Source organism: Portunus trituberculatus, chromosome 30 (genome assembly GCF_017591435.1).
Source record: "Portunus trituberculatus isolate SZX2019 chromosome 30, ASM1759143v1, whole genome shotgun sequence".
Taxonomy (NCBI): Eukaryota; Metazoa; Arthropoda; class Malacostraca; order Decapoda; family Portunidae; genus Portunus; species Portunus trituberculatus.
In genome coordinates, this window is record NC_059284.1 from 11,935,691 (window position 1) to 11,950,249 (window position 14,559).

General features: G+C 41.4%; 3 protein-coding genes across 9 annotated transcripts in view; 2 read left to right on the plus strand and 1 right to left on the minus strand.

Moving 5' to 3' along the window:
• The first annotated feature begins 36 nt into the window (after positions 1 to 36).
• LOC123510925 (renalase-like) lies at positions 37 to 5,144 on the plus strand. 6 transcript variants are annotated; one of them, XM_045266423.1, is made up of 9 exons: positions 37 to 184; positions 803 to 923; positions 1,218 to 1,323; positions 1,616 to 1,774; positions 2,262 to 2,413; positions 2,944 to 3,126; positions 3,550 to 3,713; positions 4,069 to 4,222; positions 5,052 to 5,144. In XM_045266423.1, exons 2-9 carry the CDS (start codon positions 809 to 811, stop codon positions 5,075 to 5,077), a joined length of 1,059 nt encoding a protein of 352 aa, XP_045122358.1. In that variant the 5' UTR covers positions 37 to 184; positions 803 to 808; the 3' UTR covers positions 5,078 to 5,144. The 6 variants fall into 6 exon arrangements, with proteins under 6 accessions (XP_045122358.1, XP_045122355.1, XP_045122360.1 ...); XM_045266420.1 differs by having other exon boundaries at positions 38 to 184; positions 3,544 to 3,713; XM_045266425.1 differs by having other exon boundaries at positions 38 to 184; positions 3,544 to 3,713; positions 4,069 to 4,205.
• Positions 5,145 to 5,628: 484 nt separating this feature from the next.
• LOC123510927 (rabankyrin-5-like) overlaps positions 5,629 to 14,559 on the plus strand; it is a 41,675-nt gene continuing 32,744 nt past the window's right edge. The window contains exons 1-6 of the mRNA XM_045266426.1: positions 5,629 to 5,761; positions 6,605 to 6,783; positions 7,154 to 7,274; positions 7,562 to 7,706; positions 7,974 to 8,097; positions 8,333 to 8,482. Coding sequence (XP_045122361.1) covers positions 5,746 to 5,761; positions 6,605 to 6,783; positions 7,154 to 7,274; positions 7,562 to 7,706; positions 7,974 to 8,097; positions 8,333 to 8,482 — 735 coding nt within the window. The 5' untranslated portion in view covers positions 5,629 to 5,745. The remainder of the gene's footprint in view (positions 5,762 to 6,604; positions 6,784 to 7,153; positions 7,275 to 7,561; positions 7,707 to 7,973; positions 8,098 to 8,332; positions 8,483 to 14,559) is intronic.
• The window catches only part of LOC123510928, a 6,240-nt gene continuing 5,295 nt past the window's right edge, over positions 13,615 to 14,559 (minus strand). For both annotated transcript variants that reach the window (XM_045266427.1, XM_045266428.1), the window contains one exon: positions 13,615 to 14,559. This exon is cut by the window's right edge and continues 848 nt beyond it. The gene's annotated coding sequence lies outside the window, so the exon portion shown is untranslated.

Here is a 14,559-nt window from a genome sequence, read left to right on the forward strand (position 1 = left end):
GAAAAGCTAAAAATTAAGCAAAGACAAAGTAATAAGCGAGGTGAAGTAACGCTGACGCCGGGGAATCGGACACAAGAGGAGGAGGAAGAGAAAGAGCATCAGCTGAGGGAGTGAGGTGCTAGTTATGAAACACCACACTGGCTCACATTAATCTAATAACCCGGCTCCAGACACACAGGACAGAGTGAGTATCTCGTCAGACGTGTGTGTGTACATTATCTGGGGTATGTAACGCTCCAAGAAGACCTGTAACTCTTAATTACCCAGGTTGTTCCGTGTGGTGTTATGTTAATCTGCCGGGCGTGGGAATCATTGCATCAGTAATTGGTATTCAGCTTGGCCTTGGTCGGGTGTTGCATCACAGGAGGTGCAGGAGAGCCGCCGTGCCAGGAAAGGAATCATAGAGTTTTTATACACTGAATTGTTAGTAGTGGGTGTTACCCTGATGGATGCTTGTTATTATTATCATTATTATTATTATTATTATTATATTATTTCTATTTAAGCTACGTGTGACACTGTACCTCCATGATCCATAACTACTCATAAGGAAGGCATCATTTTTTATCTGTATCTTTTTGAGTTGGCTGTTGTAATTCTTTAGTAATTGAAAAATATATAGTAACATTACAAATGCCAATTTTTTGTATTGTACTACTAAGCTGCTCATGTGTACAGTACATATTATAAATATTCTATTTTTATTTGTTTTAATCAAATTTGTTTATCCTATCATTTTATTTATTTATTCTACCTTACAGTCACTATTTCTCAAGAGGTCTGTCGTCCTTTTCTCCCCCAGGCAGACATGACCCGAGTGCTGTTGGTGGGCGGCGGCCTGACCAGCGCCCTGACCAGTGCCTTGCTGCGGCGGGAGCTGCCACACGCTGAGCTGGTCCTCTGGGACAAGGCACAGGGGGCAGGTACAGACTGCAGACTCTCACCCTTCATTGTCTGCACTCTTTGGGGCGGGACCATAGTGTTACCTTTTTATCTCTTATATTTTCAAGCACTGAACATATTTTCAAAGGCTGTTTAAATTACTATTTTGCTTTTCATGGGTGTTTTTATCATTAGTTATGCAGAGCAATTTTTTTCAACTATTATTTTAATACTTCATTTAATTTCTTATTGAAGTAAAGCCAAGAGGAGATTAATGGAGTATTTTAGAAGATCAAGTCTATGAAGATATTTTGTACCATCTCTACTTCCTCCAGGTGGTCGAATGTCAACAAGCAGAAGTCCACATGACCCAAACTGTCTAGCTGATCTCGGGGCACAATACATATCAGCCACGCCAGAGTATGCAAAGCTCCATAAATCGTAAGTTGTGCGTCCAGAACATCATAAACAATTAATCTATAAGTCTTGGGGTTTGTGTTGATTTGCAGCTTTACCCTCAACACCATATCACTGTAGATGACTTGCACACTTCACTGCTTCATTCACTCATTTGCAGTATTGGAGTTAAATAAAGATCTTAGCAATAAAAAGGAAAAAAAGGCATGCCAAATATCCCTCTGTGAATATACCACTAAGAGAATTCTGAACAGAGGAACAATCTTAAGTTTGATAATAGTTAAACATGTTCTCCCATCCATTCCTCTCTTGACAGATATTATGATGAGCTTTTGGGTGCCGGGGTGTTGGTGCCACTGACCAGCCATGTGGAAGGCATGAGGACTAGTGAGGAGGGCACTACGCACTATGTAACCCCCAAGGGCACCTCCTCCATTGTCAAGCACTTCATCAGGGAGGCCAGTCTAACTCCTAAGTAAGTGGCTTGCTGGGTGTTTTGGTGTAACATAGATAAAGTCAAGATATTGCATCATTATCCTGTTTGTTGAATTTGTTATTGTAGATTATAATTTATGTATTTCTTTTTTAACTTGTGTTGTTATGTAAAGACTTACCACTGTGTATCTTCATCTAATCAAGATTGATATTCAGTTTATAAAATATGCTATCTCAAGTACACTTTCGGTTAATTTAAGTAAAGGATTATATAAATATCTAATGCTTACTTATATTTTTGTATGAACACAGACAATAATGTATATCAAGATTCACTGACCACGTAATCACTTAACACACACAAAATACAACATATCATAGATATAATAAAAGTATTAATTACAAAAAAAAAAGGTAAAACAGAATAGACAGACAGACAGATCACCCTTTAGATAGACAGATTCACCAAAAGGACAAAGCTAAACAATCCTTCACAACCTGGCAACTCCTGTGTCTTTCCCTGGCAGGTTCAAGCACCACGTCAGCAGCATTGACTGGCAGGATGGGAGATGGAGCGTCAAGACACAGTCTGGGGAAGCTGATGTGTTTGACGTGGTGGTGCTGACCATGCCAGTGCCTCAGGTGCTGGGCCTCACCGGCACCATAAAGGAGCTCATTGGTGGGTGTGGCTGTCTTGTGGTGGTGGCACAGAGATAGGAATGGGAATGGGAGGTGTCTATCTGTTGGTGATGTGAATAATAGGAATAGCAGGAACATACACTTGAGACTTATTGGTTTATTATGAAGGAATTGCTGAAGCTACTACATGTGGAAGAACTGGATAGAGTAGAACCAGTTTTCTCTCTCTTTGGCTTTCTTTTAACAGTGTGGGAATGAAATGGTTGGCTGTGTGAAGCAGTGAGTTGGTCATGATTGTGGTTCATCAGGTGTTCTCATGCAATGGCTGTTCTTTTTATCTATACATTTGTGCATTGAATTAGTTAGTTGATTATTGGGTTAGATTATCTCACAGGATGGATACTTTTTATTTGGAGTTAAAGTTAAGCATCGATTTCAGAATTTAATGTTTTCTTGAGATATTTGTTAGATTCTTTGTGTTAGTTTTATAGTGATGTGAGTGTCAGGCAGTGAAAGAATAAAGATGAATTAGTAACAGTTAATGTGCATCAATGAATTTTGATTTTTCAGACAAAGATGAAAAATTGCTTTCTGACTTAAAATCCGTTGAGTACAGCTCTCGCTATGCCCTGGGCCTGTTCTTTGAGGAGGGGGCCCAGGTGAGTCTCAAGGACGAGGGGACGGCTGCCCAGTACATCACCAGCAACCCTGTCGCTCGTTTCATTGCTCTTGACAACAAGAAGAGGGCAGCAGGTAAGACCCTATCTTTTGTGGCCTTATATATGAAGGTATAGTTAGTCAGTCTTAAGAAATAAAGTACCTCAGAAGTCATGAATGAAATAATTGTTGTGTCTGCTCTTTATTGTACAAAATTCACAGCTGGAAATAAAAGTCACAAGAAAATGTACTTAGAAAAATATTAGGAGACACATTACATGGGAAAATTCAGAGTTGAATGTTTTATTTCATGACTGGATATAGAAACATTAAATATACAATTTTGTACAACATATATATATTTTGTATAAGTTTTTTACAGCTTTAGGGTAGAGATTAAATACATAAAGCACATGGATGAATTGTAGAAGCAAAGCAAGGTGATGAGTGGAGAGAGGTGTTATGGCGTGAATAGTATGAAGCAGTGAGGTGACGGCAGCTTGTTTGGTCAAGACACAGGCAGTCCCTCGGTGGTGCTGCACACGTCGGTGCCCTTCGGCAAGGTGAATGTGGACAAGACGCCGGATGAGGTCAAGCCAGTGCTCCTGCAGTGTATCAAGGACATGTACCCACACTGGCCACAGCCCAAGGCCGTCAAGTGCCAGAAATGGAAGTTCTCTCAGGTAGGAAGCATAATGTTCACTATTTTATCTACCACATAACACAAATCCACTTATTCAGGCACTTGTTATCCCAGTGTGGTTGTGATGCAGATGTTGGATTCCAAAAACATTGCCTCTGTTTTCCATGTGTGTCTGTAAAAGATGATAAAAATTACAGAAGAATAGCAATGGGAGCTCCTCTTGCTGTATTTTCTATTACAATGATGTGAAGGATACAGTATATCAGCTACAGGTTAGGCAGGCTCAGAGCATTTATAGTTTGCTGTTCTGTTCTTCATATTCCCTGTTTCTGACTCACAACCATATATCCCTTTATCAAAATCAGACCACTAATCGCAATCTTTTAAACCAATAGGTGACATCAGCCTTCCCCGGCCTCCCTGGCAGCTTGACCTTAGCAGATGGGCTGGTGGTGGGCGGCGATGGCTTTACTCACTCCAACATGGATGGCTGCATAGAGTCAGCCAAGGCCGTGGCCGAGGCTGTGGCCCAGTATGTCAACTCTAAGGGTTAGCTTTGCCTTGTAGGGCTGGCGGGTGAAGGGGACAGTGGGTGTTCCATTCCTTTTGCATTTAGTTTGTTTACTTTATTTTGGGTGGTATTTCATTTACTGCTCTCTCTCTTTCTCTCTCTCTCTCTCTCTCTCTCTCTCTCTCTCTCTCTCTCTCTCTCTCTCTCTCTCTCTCTCTCTCTCTCTCTCTCTCTCTCTCTCTCTCTCTCTCAACATATAATTTTTTTTATATTTAGTTGCAGTAATTTCCTATTTATATAAGTTTCCATCTGCCAAGTTTGTTTTTGAAGTTCATGTCTTCCTTTATCTCAGGGTTGATAGTTACCTAATAATGTAATGTATAGAAGAATGAGTTTGCTTCAGTAGTCTTAGTATAAGGGAGTAAGTAGTCTTAGTTTATGGGTTAATGTTTCAGAATTTAGGATTTTGCTAAATTTATAGTTTACTGTTTAAATCATACATATTCCTTTACTTTTTCTATTTATGTGCTAGGATGAGAACATCAAGGGGGAGCCAGCATGTCTTGTGCTTACTGTAGGAAATTTTATTATTTAAACAATGCCTGTGGTGTGAGAATGGGTATTGAAAGTGCTTAAAGTGAGAATCAGAGGAGGGAATCGTGCATAACTGGAGACTTCTTAGACGGTCATTCTCTGGGGCGGTGCATACAGGGTCAGAATGTATATAGTTGGGTATGTGAATGTAATGATAGCATTTCCACACTTATAGTTTGAGAATTATTGAGCTTGGATGAGCAGCATACACAGCCTGACTTGAATAAATATGTGGTGACACTGATATCCTTTTTTTCCCTTTTTTCCTTTCAGAAAGTAACTTAAGTTGTAAGTTATGAGGTAGCAAGTGATCTGCTTAGATGGCTGTATAATATTTGCTAGAAAATAAATCCTGTGATAAAACTATGTTGATCTGTGACTGTACCCTGTGTCTGGCAAGCACCTCCCAAAACCTGTAGGCCAGAGAAGAATGAAATAAAACACCTGGGAAGTGAAGTGGTGTGCCATACTAGCAGGAGACTTCCTAGTCAGACAAAAGGAACATGGAAGTCAAAATGGTAAATAAAAGAGTATTAATTAAATAAATTATCTCTTCTCATCGTGTTAGAGATATATTTCAGATTTATGCAATGAACTGAGGGTATGGTACTATTAATGGGTTTATAAATCTCCTTTTTGACAGTTTTTTTCTTCTGTTCATTTATTATTTATTCATCATTTTTTTTCGCATAATCTTATCTGCTAAATAATTTGGCACGAACGTACGATTTTCCTGTCAAACTGATAACTATAATTTCTATAGATATATGAAGAACAGCAAAACTTTTCCTATTTATTTTTATTTCTATTTTTTATATATTTCGAAAGTGTAAAAAGAAGATTAAGGAAATTTATAGTTGATGTGTACAATATGGAGTGTGCGAACGGTAGTGGAGTGAGCAGCAGAGGGCGGGCCGAATGACAACACAGCTGGGCGTCCCGTGACTGACTTGAGAGACCCGAGTTCATGGCAGCCAGTGACGGTAATACCCTACACAGGCACCCTAGACCGTCCCCTACATACACACTGACACATCTTCACCACACTAGGTCTTATAATAATTGGGATATGAGGATAGATAAGGCACAGCGGGGGAGTGTAACATGGAGAGAGCGTGTCTGTCACCCCTCCTCCCATTTTCGCATTCCCGTCACACCTTTGCACTCGGGATTGCATGACAGGTGAACCATGCAGCATTTTAATGAAGGTTAAGGAGAAACACGAGTTAGCATGTGTGGTAAGGGCGTGAAGTAATGGTATGGGATAAAGGGCAAGTGTCATTGAATGTTTATGGGCATCTCAAGGTTACGTTAGGTAGGTAAGTGTACACCACCTCAGCAAGGAGGCAGGGAGGACTCGCCGCGATAAGTGTCCTCGTCACCACACCCCTACCAAACAAGCTTGGGGACATGTGGGGAATTGATTTTGAGTGGAAGACGAGAAATCAGTGAAATATTGAAGAAAGGTCTACAGTAATTTCATTGAATATTCTGAATTCTTCTAACATAACCTATGCTAACCTGCGCCTCTACGGATTCTCCTCTGGTAGAGCATTAAAGGCTAACCAAACATAAATCTAACCTAATGAAACACCTCAAAAGTTGCACCATTAGGCTTTATCAGTGAGGTGAAGAGATTCTTGGGCGATGGAGATGTATACAGTTTTTGCGGCTTTGTTATTAAACTTGTAAAAGCTCTTCTTTGCACATGTATATTGCATCTTGAATATTAACTCACAATGATCTATATGTGATCCCTATTAATGATGGTGATAGCAACAGTAACAGTGATGACATTGATGGTAACAAAAGTGTCCTGTCCACAGAAGTAGGGAAGCTGCAGCAGCACCTGTCCTTGCTACGTGAGCAGTATGTTCGCCTGCAGGAGCGATACACCACCTTGGAGCAGCAGCATGCCATTGCCACTGCCGGCTGCCAGAGTCCTGAGGGAGAGGACTCCTTCGTGACCCGACTTCTTCGTTTTGTGGCAAACCTTTATGACAAGGTGTGTGGGAGGCACCTTTCATCTTCAATCCAGTGTTGCTGGTGACTTAATTTTTCTTAAATTAAATATTATTATTTTGGTTATTTATTTAAGAAATATAATATACAGTATTGTACTTATTTTCCTTCTTTGTCCTTTACTTCCTCATCCACCTCTTTCTCTTCTTCTTTATCATCATTATCCTGTTGACTCTTCAATATTCTAACCAAATGAAATGTGCCTCACTATGCTTGCTTGACAGACTGTGTTATCAGAAAGTTAAGTTTTACTGATTGCTGTGGTATTTGTACTCAACACTGGTTGCTTTATCACAGGAAGTTCTTGTTTGGTCTCACATGTTTCCACTGAGCAGACATTTCCTTGCCTACAGGAAAAATACAGTGACATGATTGTGCGCCTGAGCAGCCGAGACATTCGGGCGCACCGCTTTGTGTTGGCAGCGCGCAGCGATAACTGGGGCGTGTCAACTCTGGCAGAAGTGGACAGTCTGGGTGAGGGACCTGTTGTATTGCATGACTGCCCTGTCTACAAGATCTGTTGCCTATCTTTATGATGTACACTAAGCAAAGACTATACATTTCTTCATCACAGCAGTTTCAATTTAATTTGGAATCAGTCGGCAGAAAGCTTGTATTCCTTTAATTGTCACACAATTTAAGTAAGTAATATCAACTGTGTGGCAGATTAGATAAGTTCTATAATGCTCAGGTAACCATCAGGAAAGTATGTTGATGTTCTTGTGTGGTATTTTGTATTAACTCTTCCATTTGTTGTGCAGACTGGACAGGACTGGAGGAGGAGGTGGGAGAGGCTGTGCTGCATTGGGTCTACACAGATCAAGTCAGTCTTCTCAAGGACCACACTTTCACCCTTAATCTCATGAGGGCAGCAGCATCTTTCTCCCTCCTCCCACTCATGAAGAGGTACTGCACCAACTTGCATCTTTATCTCCTCACTGTATTGTCTTGAATTATATTTGATTTTCATGATGTTTATATAATCTGCTTTAGTTCTATGGAAATGTACTTTGTATGGTGATATGGCTTGGTTGTGTGGTTTGTAGCAGGGATGACAGATCATTGCCTCTACTTCATACTTATCATAGAAAAATAACTGGAAGGGATGGAGCAAGTGAACTGGTGTGTATGGATTCAGTGTGGTGTTAATAGTAACTTTCATGATGGCAACAGGTGTGAGAAGGCCCTGATGGGATGGGTGACAGTCAGGAACTGTGTCCGCCTCTACACCACTGCAGACGAGATTGGAGCTGAGACGCTGAGAGACCACTGCTCCACACTCATTTCAACACACTGGGTAAGTATTCACCATACTCACCACAACCTGGAGTTCCTTGCCAAGCTTTTCCATTATCTATCTATCAGTTGAACAACTTTAAAAGAGTATCAAGACTGTCAGAATTTTCTACTCAAGTTTTGGAAAATTTACAAACAAAATCTAAGCTTTCCTTTTTAGCATTGTATAACCATAGGTGGATATTATATTATTATAATGAATTATTGCCACTCAGTCAATCATCTCTTCCTGACAGAATGACTTCACCCCAGAGGACTTCTCCCACATGACAGCACCACTCCTGTACACCATGTTTAAGTCCAAGACCAGCCATCCCCTGCATGCTGCCATCAGGCTGCAGCGCGAGGATGTAGTCTTTCTGTACCTCATCGAGTATGACGCCCAGGTGAGTACAGAGAGTGACCATTGTACTGTAGTAGATGAAAACATGAGGAACTAAGGGAAGCTGCAAGAAGTCGTGAGGCCTACATGTGGCAGTCCCTGTATGAAAGATATCCACTTCCTTCCACCTATCATCCTCTTCCTTGATGTGTCTAATCTCATAAAGCTTCCTCATGACTCAGTCCATGTAGTGTGACTCCATGTTTACTTGTCTCATATCTCTTTGCCTGAATTGTGACATTTATACTATGCAGTTTCTCATCTTAAAAGGTCGCTGGTGTTTGCTTCTTTGTATTTTATTGAACTCCATCATGTAAACTACTTGACATAATTCTTCTTCTTCTTCTTCTTCTTCTTCTTCTTCTTCTTCTTCTTCTTCTTCTTCTTCTTCCCTCTGACTTGCATCTACACATCAGAACTTGAATGACTCCACAATGTACAGTGTAATTTGACAGTATGATAAGTATATTAGCACAGTCTGACTCATACGCAAAGCATTCTTCATTGTTTATTGTATACCACATTAGAAACAACATCAGTACAATAAAAATTCAGTAATATCACAGTCAGTACAGAAATCTTTGAACTTTAGCATTAAGGAGTCCAAGGATGGCAGGATGTTCTTGTTTGTTTAGTCACATATTTATCATGGCACACTAACTTCCACCATTAACATGTCCCTCAGTGGCAGGAATATTCAAGTTAATGATTCCTTATTTATTTGTGTTTTTATCATGTGCCACTGACCTCTTAGTAGTGGTGGGCAAGTTCCGGTACCAGTACCGGTAATACCAGGACCAGCCGTAACGGTACTGTACTGGTAAAATTTTCCTTACCGGTAAATAGCCGAAACGGTACTGAGCAAATTATATACAGCGTGGAGGTGGCTCAAGGCGAGCGGTGATGGGTAAGACGGTAACATTGAGTCATTCTCACTTTCGGTACCGCTCCACACTGGTACCGACTGGCTGCCCTGGCGCGTCGGCGCGGTCTCGGTAGCTCGGCGAGACGCGTCTGTACTTGTACGACTGAATGTGCCGGCATCATTTCCGGTACCGCTTGACGCTTGTACCGTCTAGCCTCTGTGCCGGGACTCTGCTGCTTCCTACCGTTTCTCAAGAACTGAGCAAGATTATTACACACCACTAGTTAACTGGTGTGTGTGAGAGAGAGAGAGAGAGAGAGAGAGAGATTAGGAAAGGTCTAAGGCGTTCAGAATTTTAATGGCCACAGTTTTCACTATTTTGATCCCCACATGAGTTTCTGAAGCTGTATAAAGTCGTCAAATAGTTAGGCACAATGGATATGGAAACGCGTCATGGTACAGAAGGGATTAAGACAGTTTGGGATATTACATTACCTTCACTTGGAGCGAGGGAGGAGAGGCAAGGCAAGAACGCAACACGGCAAGAGGGAGACACAGACACTATGAGTGAGGTAGAGACAGACCTAAACTAGACTGTAGCTTGGTTCACCTGGGAGCGTTGCCCAGGTAACCAACACACACACACACACACACACACACACACACACGGACTGCATACACTTATTCATTGGGGTTAACTAGTATCAAAGCTATTTAGGCATTGTGTGCGTTGCCACTTATTCATTGGGGTAACCCCTTCAGTACCAGGAAGCGTTTCCCTATGCATTCTGCTATTTGGTGATTTTATACAGCTTCAGAAACTTATGTGGGGGATTAAAATAGTGAAGACTCCAGCCATTAATCTTCTGACCTCCATAGACCCTTCCTAATGTCAATAAAATCGCCTAATCAAACCCAAAAATCAAGGTAAAAGAATTGCGAGGAACCTTGATTTGTTCTCGCCAGCCACTCCACGAACGACGATGGAAAGTGGAAACATGTTGGGTGAAAACAAGGCGCTGTGTTGTTACTGTTGTCGTCCATAAATTCTCAATCTATCTCTGTGGGCACTGTTGTCATTAAGATCTCCAGCACTGAATTACCGCCGTGCACTCAGTTATGGGCCAGTTTTCACTTTTTTAATCCCCACATAAGTTTGTGAAGCTGTATAAAATCATTGAGTAAAAGCCAGAATAAATATGAAAACACGTCATGTTACTGCAGGGGTTAACACGGCGGGGCGAGGCGAGGCGATAGAGGCACCTTGCTTTGCTCCGGGCTATGTGTTTCCTACATATCATAGCTTCCCCTTGCTCAATAAGCGCTAAGAATAGGACACATTTCGCTATACGCTATTACTTGCAGTTTGTGTTGACAGACTAGGATAATAAAGAGGGACGCCAGAGATGAAACGTATACAGAACGGTGAAATAACGACACACACACACACACACACACACACACACACACACACACACACACACACACACACACACACACACACACACACACAGTCTGAGTCCTATCCGAAGATCTGTCTATGTGCTCTGAGCTTGTTCCGTAATGGGAAGGCTGGCTGGGTGACTACCGGGCGACCATAGTGAATCACACACACACACACACACACACACACACACACACACACACACACACACACACACACACACACACAGTCCTTTCCAAGATCGCTCCATGAGCTCTGAGCTTGCTCCGTAATGGGAAGGCTGGCTGGGTGACTACCACGACCATAGTGAATTAACACACACACACACACACACACACACACACACACACACACACACACACACACACCCACCCCACACCCTCGGGCCTGGAGCCAGGTATCGGCCTGGGTCCAGCCGGGGTGGGGGTCAACCCCCTTGATGACGTCACATATATTCGTTACGCAAATCATTTTGAAAATGAGGATTCCCAAAAAGGCAGCTGGACACGAATGTTATAAAAATTCTGACTCGTTATCAATCGAAACTAACTTCTAAAATACAAAAACATTGCCGAGAAAAGGAATAATAAAAATAGCTCAAAAATATACTAAATAAAGTATTAGAACTTCGACTTGCTTAAACACAATTTCAAAGCCCACCAATTTCATTCAACTGAATCGATAACGTTTTTCAAAAATTATGACTATCATTTCGATATATCAAAACCTGGCAACTCGCCCTATTAGAAAAAATAATATTTAAAAATGACGTTGTTTACAATATTAACAGGACTACATATCATTCTTAAAGTCCACATCTTTAACTTCTCAGGAGCCTTGCACACTTTTCTCATGATAAACCATCTTTTGAAAACACAAACACTTCGCTACAACCTCAAATAAAAAATCACAGATAGCGGAGGTAAAAATTTTAGCGTATTTTGGCCCTCCCATTCAAGTCATAAACACCCTCTACATCACCGTACTTCACTCAACTCAAGCATGGAAGACACGTAAAACACTGCGAACTATCATTAGAAACCCTTAAAAGGCACTTGTGACTCGAAATAAATGAACTGAGACAAATATAAATAATAGTGGAAGTCGAGCATCTGGGACCGGCATTTTGGGCGGGAGCTGGTGATGACGTCACAGCCTGGGGCTCGTGACGTCATGGGTAGGCCCGCTTCTTCTCACTGAGCCTCCATAGCACACAAATCTGGTCATTGCGGATATATCTCAACAACTGACATGAAAGATTTGGCCTATGGCTACACTTTGTGACCTGTCTGGCCTGTAATGAGTGAGAGATGAGGCAGATAATGGCTGAGAGAGAGCGGCGGGTCAGGGATCGGTTTGTTTACGTTTTCAAGATTTGAACTATTTGGTTTTTATAAGTATGTGCAGGTGTTAGTTCGCTGATATGTTGTCCTGGAGGTTACCAACGTTAGGTTATGACATGGCACCACCGTGAAATGAGTTACACCAATATATTACTTACGTTAGCCAAATACTGCTCGGCGGCGGCTGTCCGTGTCACTAGCAGACACTCACACTCCACTGTCCACTTTGTGTCCTCAACCATGTTTAAATAGTTAACCTCTGATTACTGAGAGGCTACACACACAATATTCTCTTTGCTACTATAGATATCACTATTATCGGTATCTTCATCTCCACCACTCACTGTCCTTCACGACCAGCGCCTTATGTCTGTCGGTCTCTGATATATATAATGCATTACCAAATTTTCATCATATTGATTATCTTCTTGTGTATGTAGTAAGTATGTATGTATGTACATGTACCGATAATAAAAACAAAATAATTGTGGTCAATGGTCAATACTCGTTGATAACTGACTCAGTGATACCACTCTTTCTTCAGTTTCCGGCCGCGCTGGCCGCTCGGCACACTCAATACCAGTACCGCCACTCGGTAGTCGGTACCGCGGTACCACACTGGTGCCACTGGCTGCTGCCTCATTCCGGCCGGCCGCGGTAGCTCGGCGAGACGTGTCTGTACTGGTACGACTGAATGTGCCGGCATCATTTCCGGTACCGCTTGACGCTTGTACCGTCTAGCCTCTGTGCCGGCACTCTGCTGCTTCGTACCGCCAAGAATGAATAATGTGTCGGCACCACTCAGCGGATCGGTGGCCGGGACGGGTGGCGGTCTGGCGGTGGCGTCTGGCGGTGTAGTAACACTGCAGTTGGCCGGCATTTTACCATTACTACTACTACTGCTGCTGCTGCATACCACTCAATTCATACCATTACGAATTACTTTTTTTCATATTAGTTTGCTATAATTGAGGTATTTCCCATCAGTTTTAAAAGGGAACCACAATATATTATGAACAAGGCCGTGTGTCTTTTATTTATATATTTATCTTTTTTTTTTACAAAAATATTTATGAAAGAGCTGTGTGATTTGCTTTATGTAGATAGAAATTATAAATGCTAGATATTTAAATTGGCAATTTCCAACACACACACACACACACACACACACACACACACACACATGTGTGTGTATATATATATATATATATATATATATATATATATATATATATATATATATATATATATATATATATATGTGTGTGTGTGTGTGTGTGTGTGTACCGGTACAGTACCGGTAGTATCGGTAACGGTGTCTTTTGTACCGGTACGTACCGGTACTGAAATTAGCGGTACTTGCCCATCACTACCTCTTAGCCTACACAAGTAATGTTTGTATTTGTTTATTTATTTATTTTGTTTTATTATTTTTTATTTATTTTATTTTTTATTTTGTGTGTGTGTGTGTGTGTGTGTGTGTGTGTGTGTGTGTGTGTGTGTGTGTGTGTGTGTGTGTGTGCGCTTAACCAGAACCAGTGACGAAACTAACATGACCACTTTTTCCCCTAATGCTGTGTAGTGATGTGATGAAAACCTTGAGACAGCACTATTGTCTGTCTCCTCTAAAGTGGCTCCTGGGTTCAAAACATATTGTAACTTATGGTTGATATAATTGATTTTAGGTGAATAATGCTTGTTTTATGTTGATCAACCCACTTCATCACAAGGACAGCTTACAGTTCTACTCAAGATCTGACAACCACGCATTCCTTCAGAGCACTGTTCAGACTGAGAGCAAGGAGCCACATTAGAGTAGGCAGACTAGTTTTACCCTATTCCTGTGCACCTTGATATCAGCCAGCTAACCACTTAATCATTATTGAAGGCATTGATACAGTATTTGATTAACTATGCTTCTGTGGCACCATTCAGCTAACCAATCCTTAAGTATCATCATCTTCCCTTCCCATCATCATTAAAAGCTTGATGCAGTATTAAATTAACTGTATTTCTGTGGCACCAGTCAGCTAACCAATCCTTATGTATCAGTGTCTTGTCCTCATCATTAAGACTTGAGACAGTATTAGATTTGCACCTTAAAATGAATCCGCTGTCCATTACAAAAAAATAAAGCCAGTACATAGTGCTGACCCTGAGAGATAATCACTGGGATCAAAGCCTGGACAGAACACTTAAGGTAAACATGCAAATCTGACTCATTACTAATTAGGCCACACATCACCAAGGCACCAGAGAATGTTTTGCCGGCCTTGACTGTCATGTCACATTAGTTCTTTGTCCCAGCCCTGCATTAGTCTGGCAAGGAGGTGGTTTGTTTATTCATTGGCTAGTGCATTGGTGAAGTGTTGCTCATATTTGCAGTGTCACTCTGGTAGTTTGAATAAGGATTGCTAAAAGGAGTATTG

Excerpts from the sequence above, each read along its gene's own strand:
- LOC123510925 (XM_045266420.1), top strand. The coding sequence starts at position 809 with ATGACCCGAGTGCTGTTGGTGGGCGGCGGCCTGACCAGCGCCCTGACC. Across the intron at positions 1,324-1,615 it reads TATGCAAAGCTCCATAAATC|ATATTATGATGAGCTTTTGG; the intron begins GTAAGTTGTGCG and ends CTCTCTTGACAG. Across the intron at positions 3,127-3,543 it reads CAACAAGAAGAGGGCAGCAG|ACACAGGCAGTCCCTCGGTG; the intron begins GTAAGACCCTAT and ends TGTTTGGTCAAG.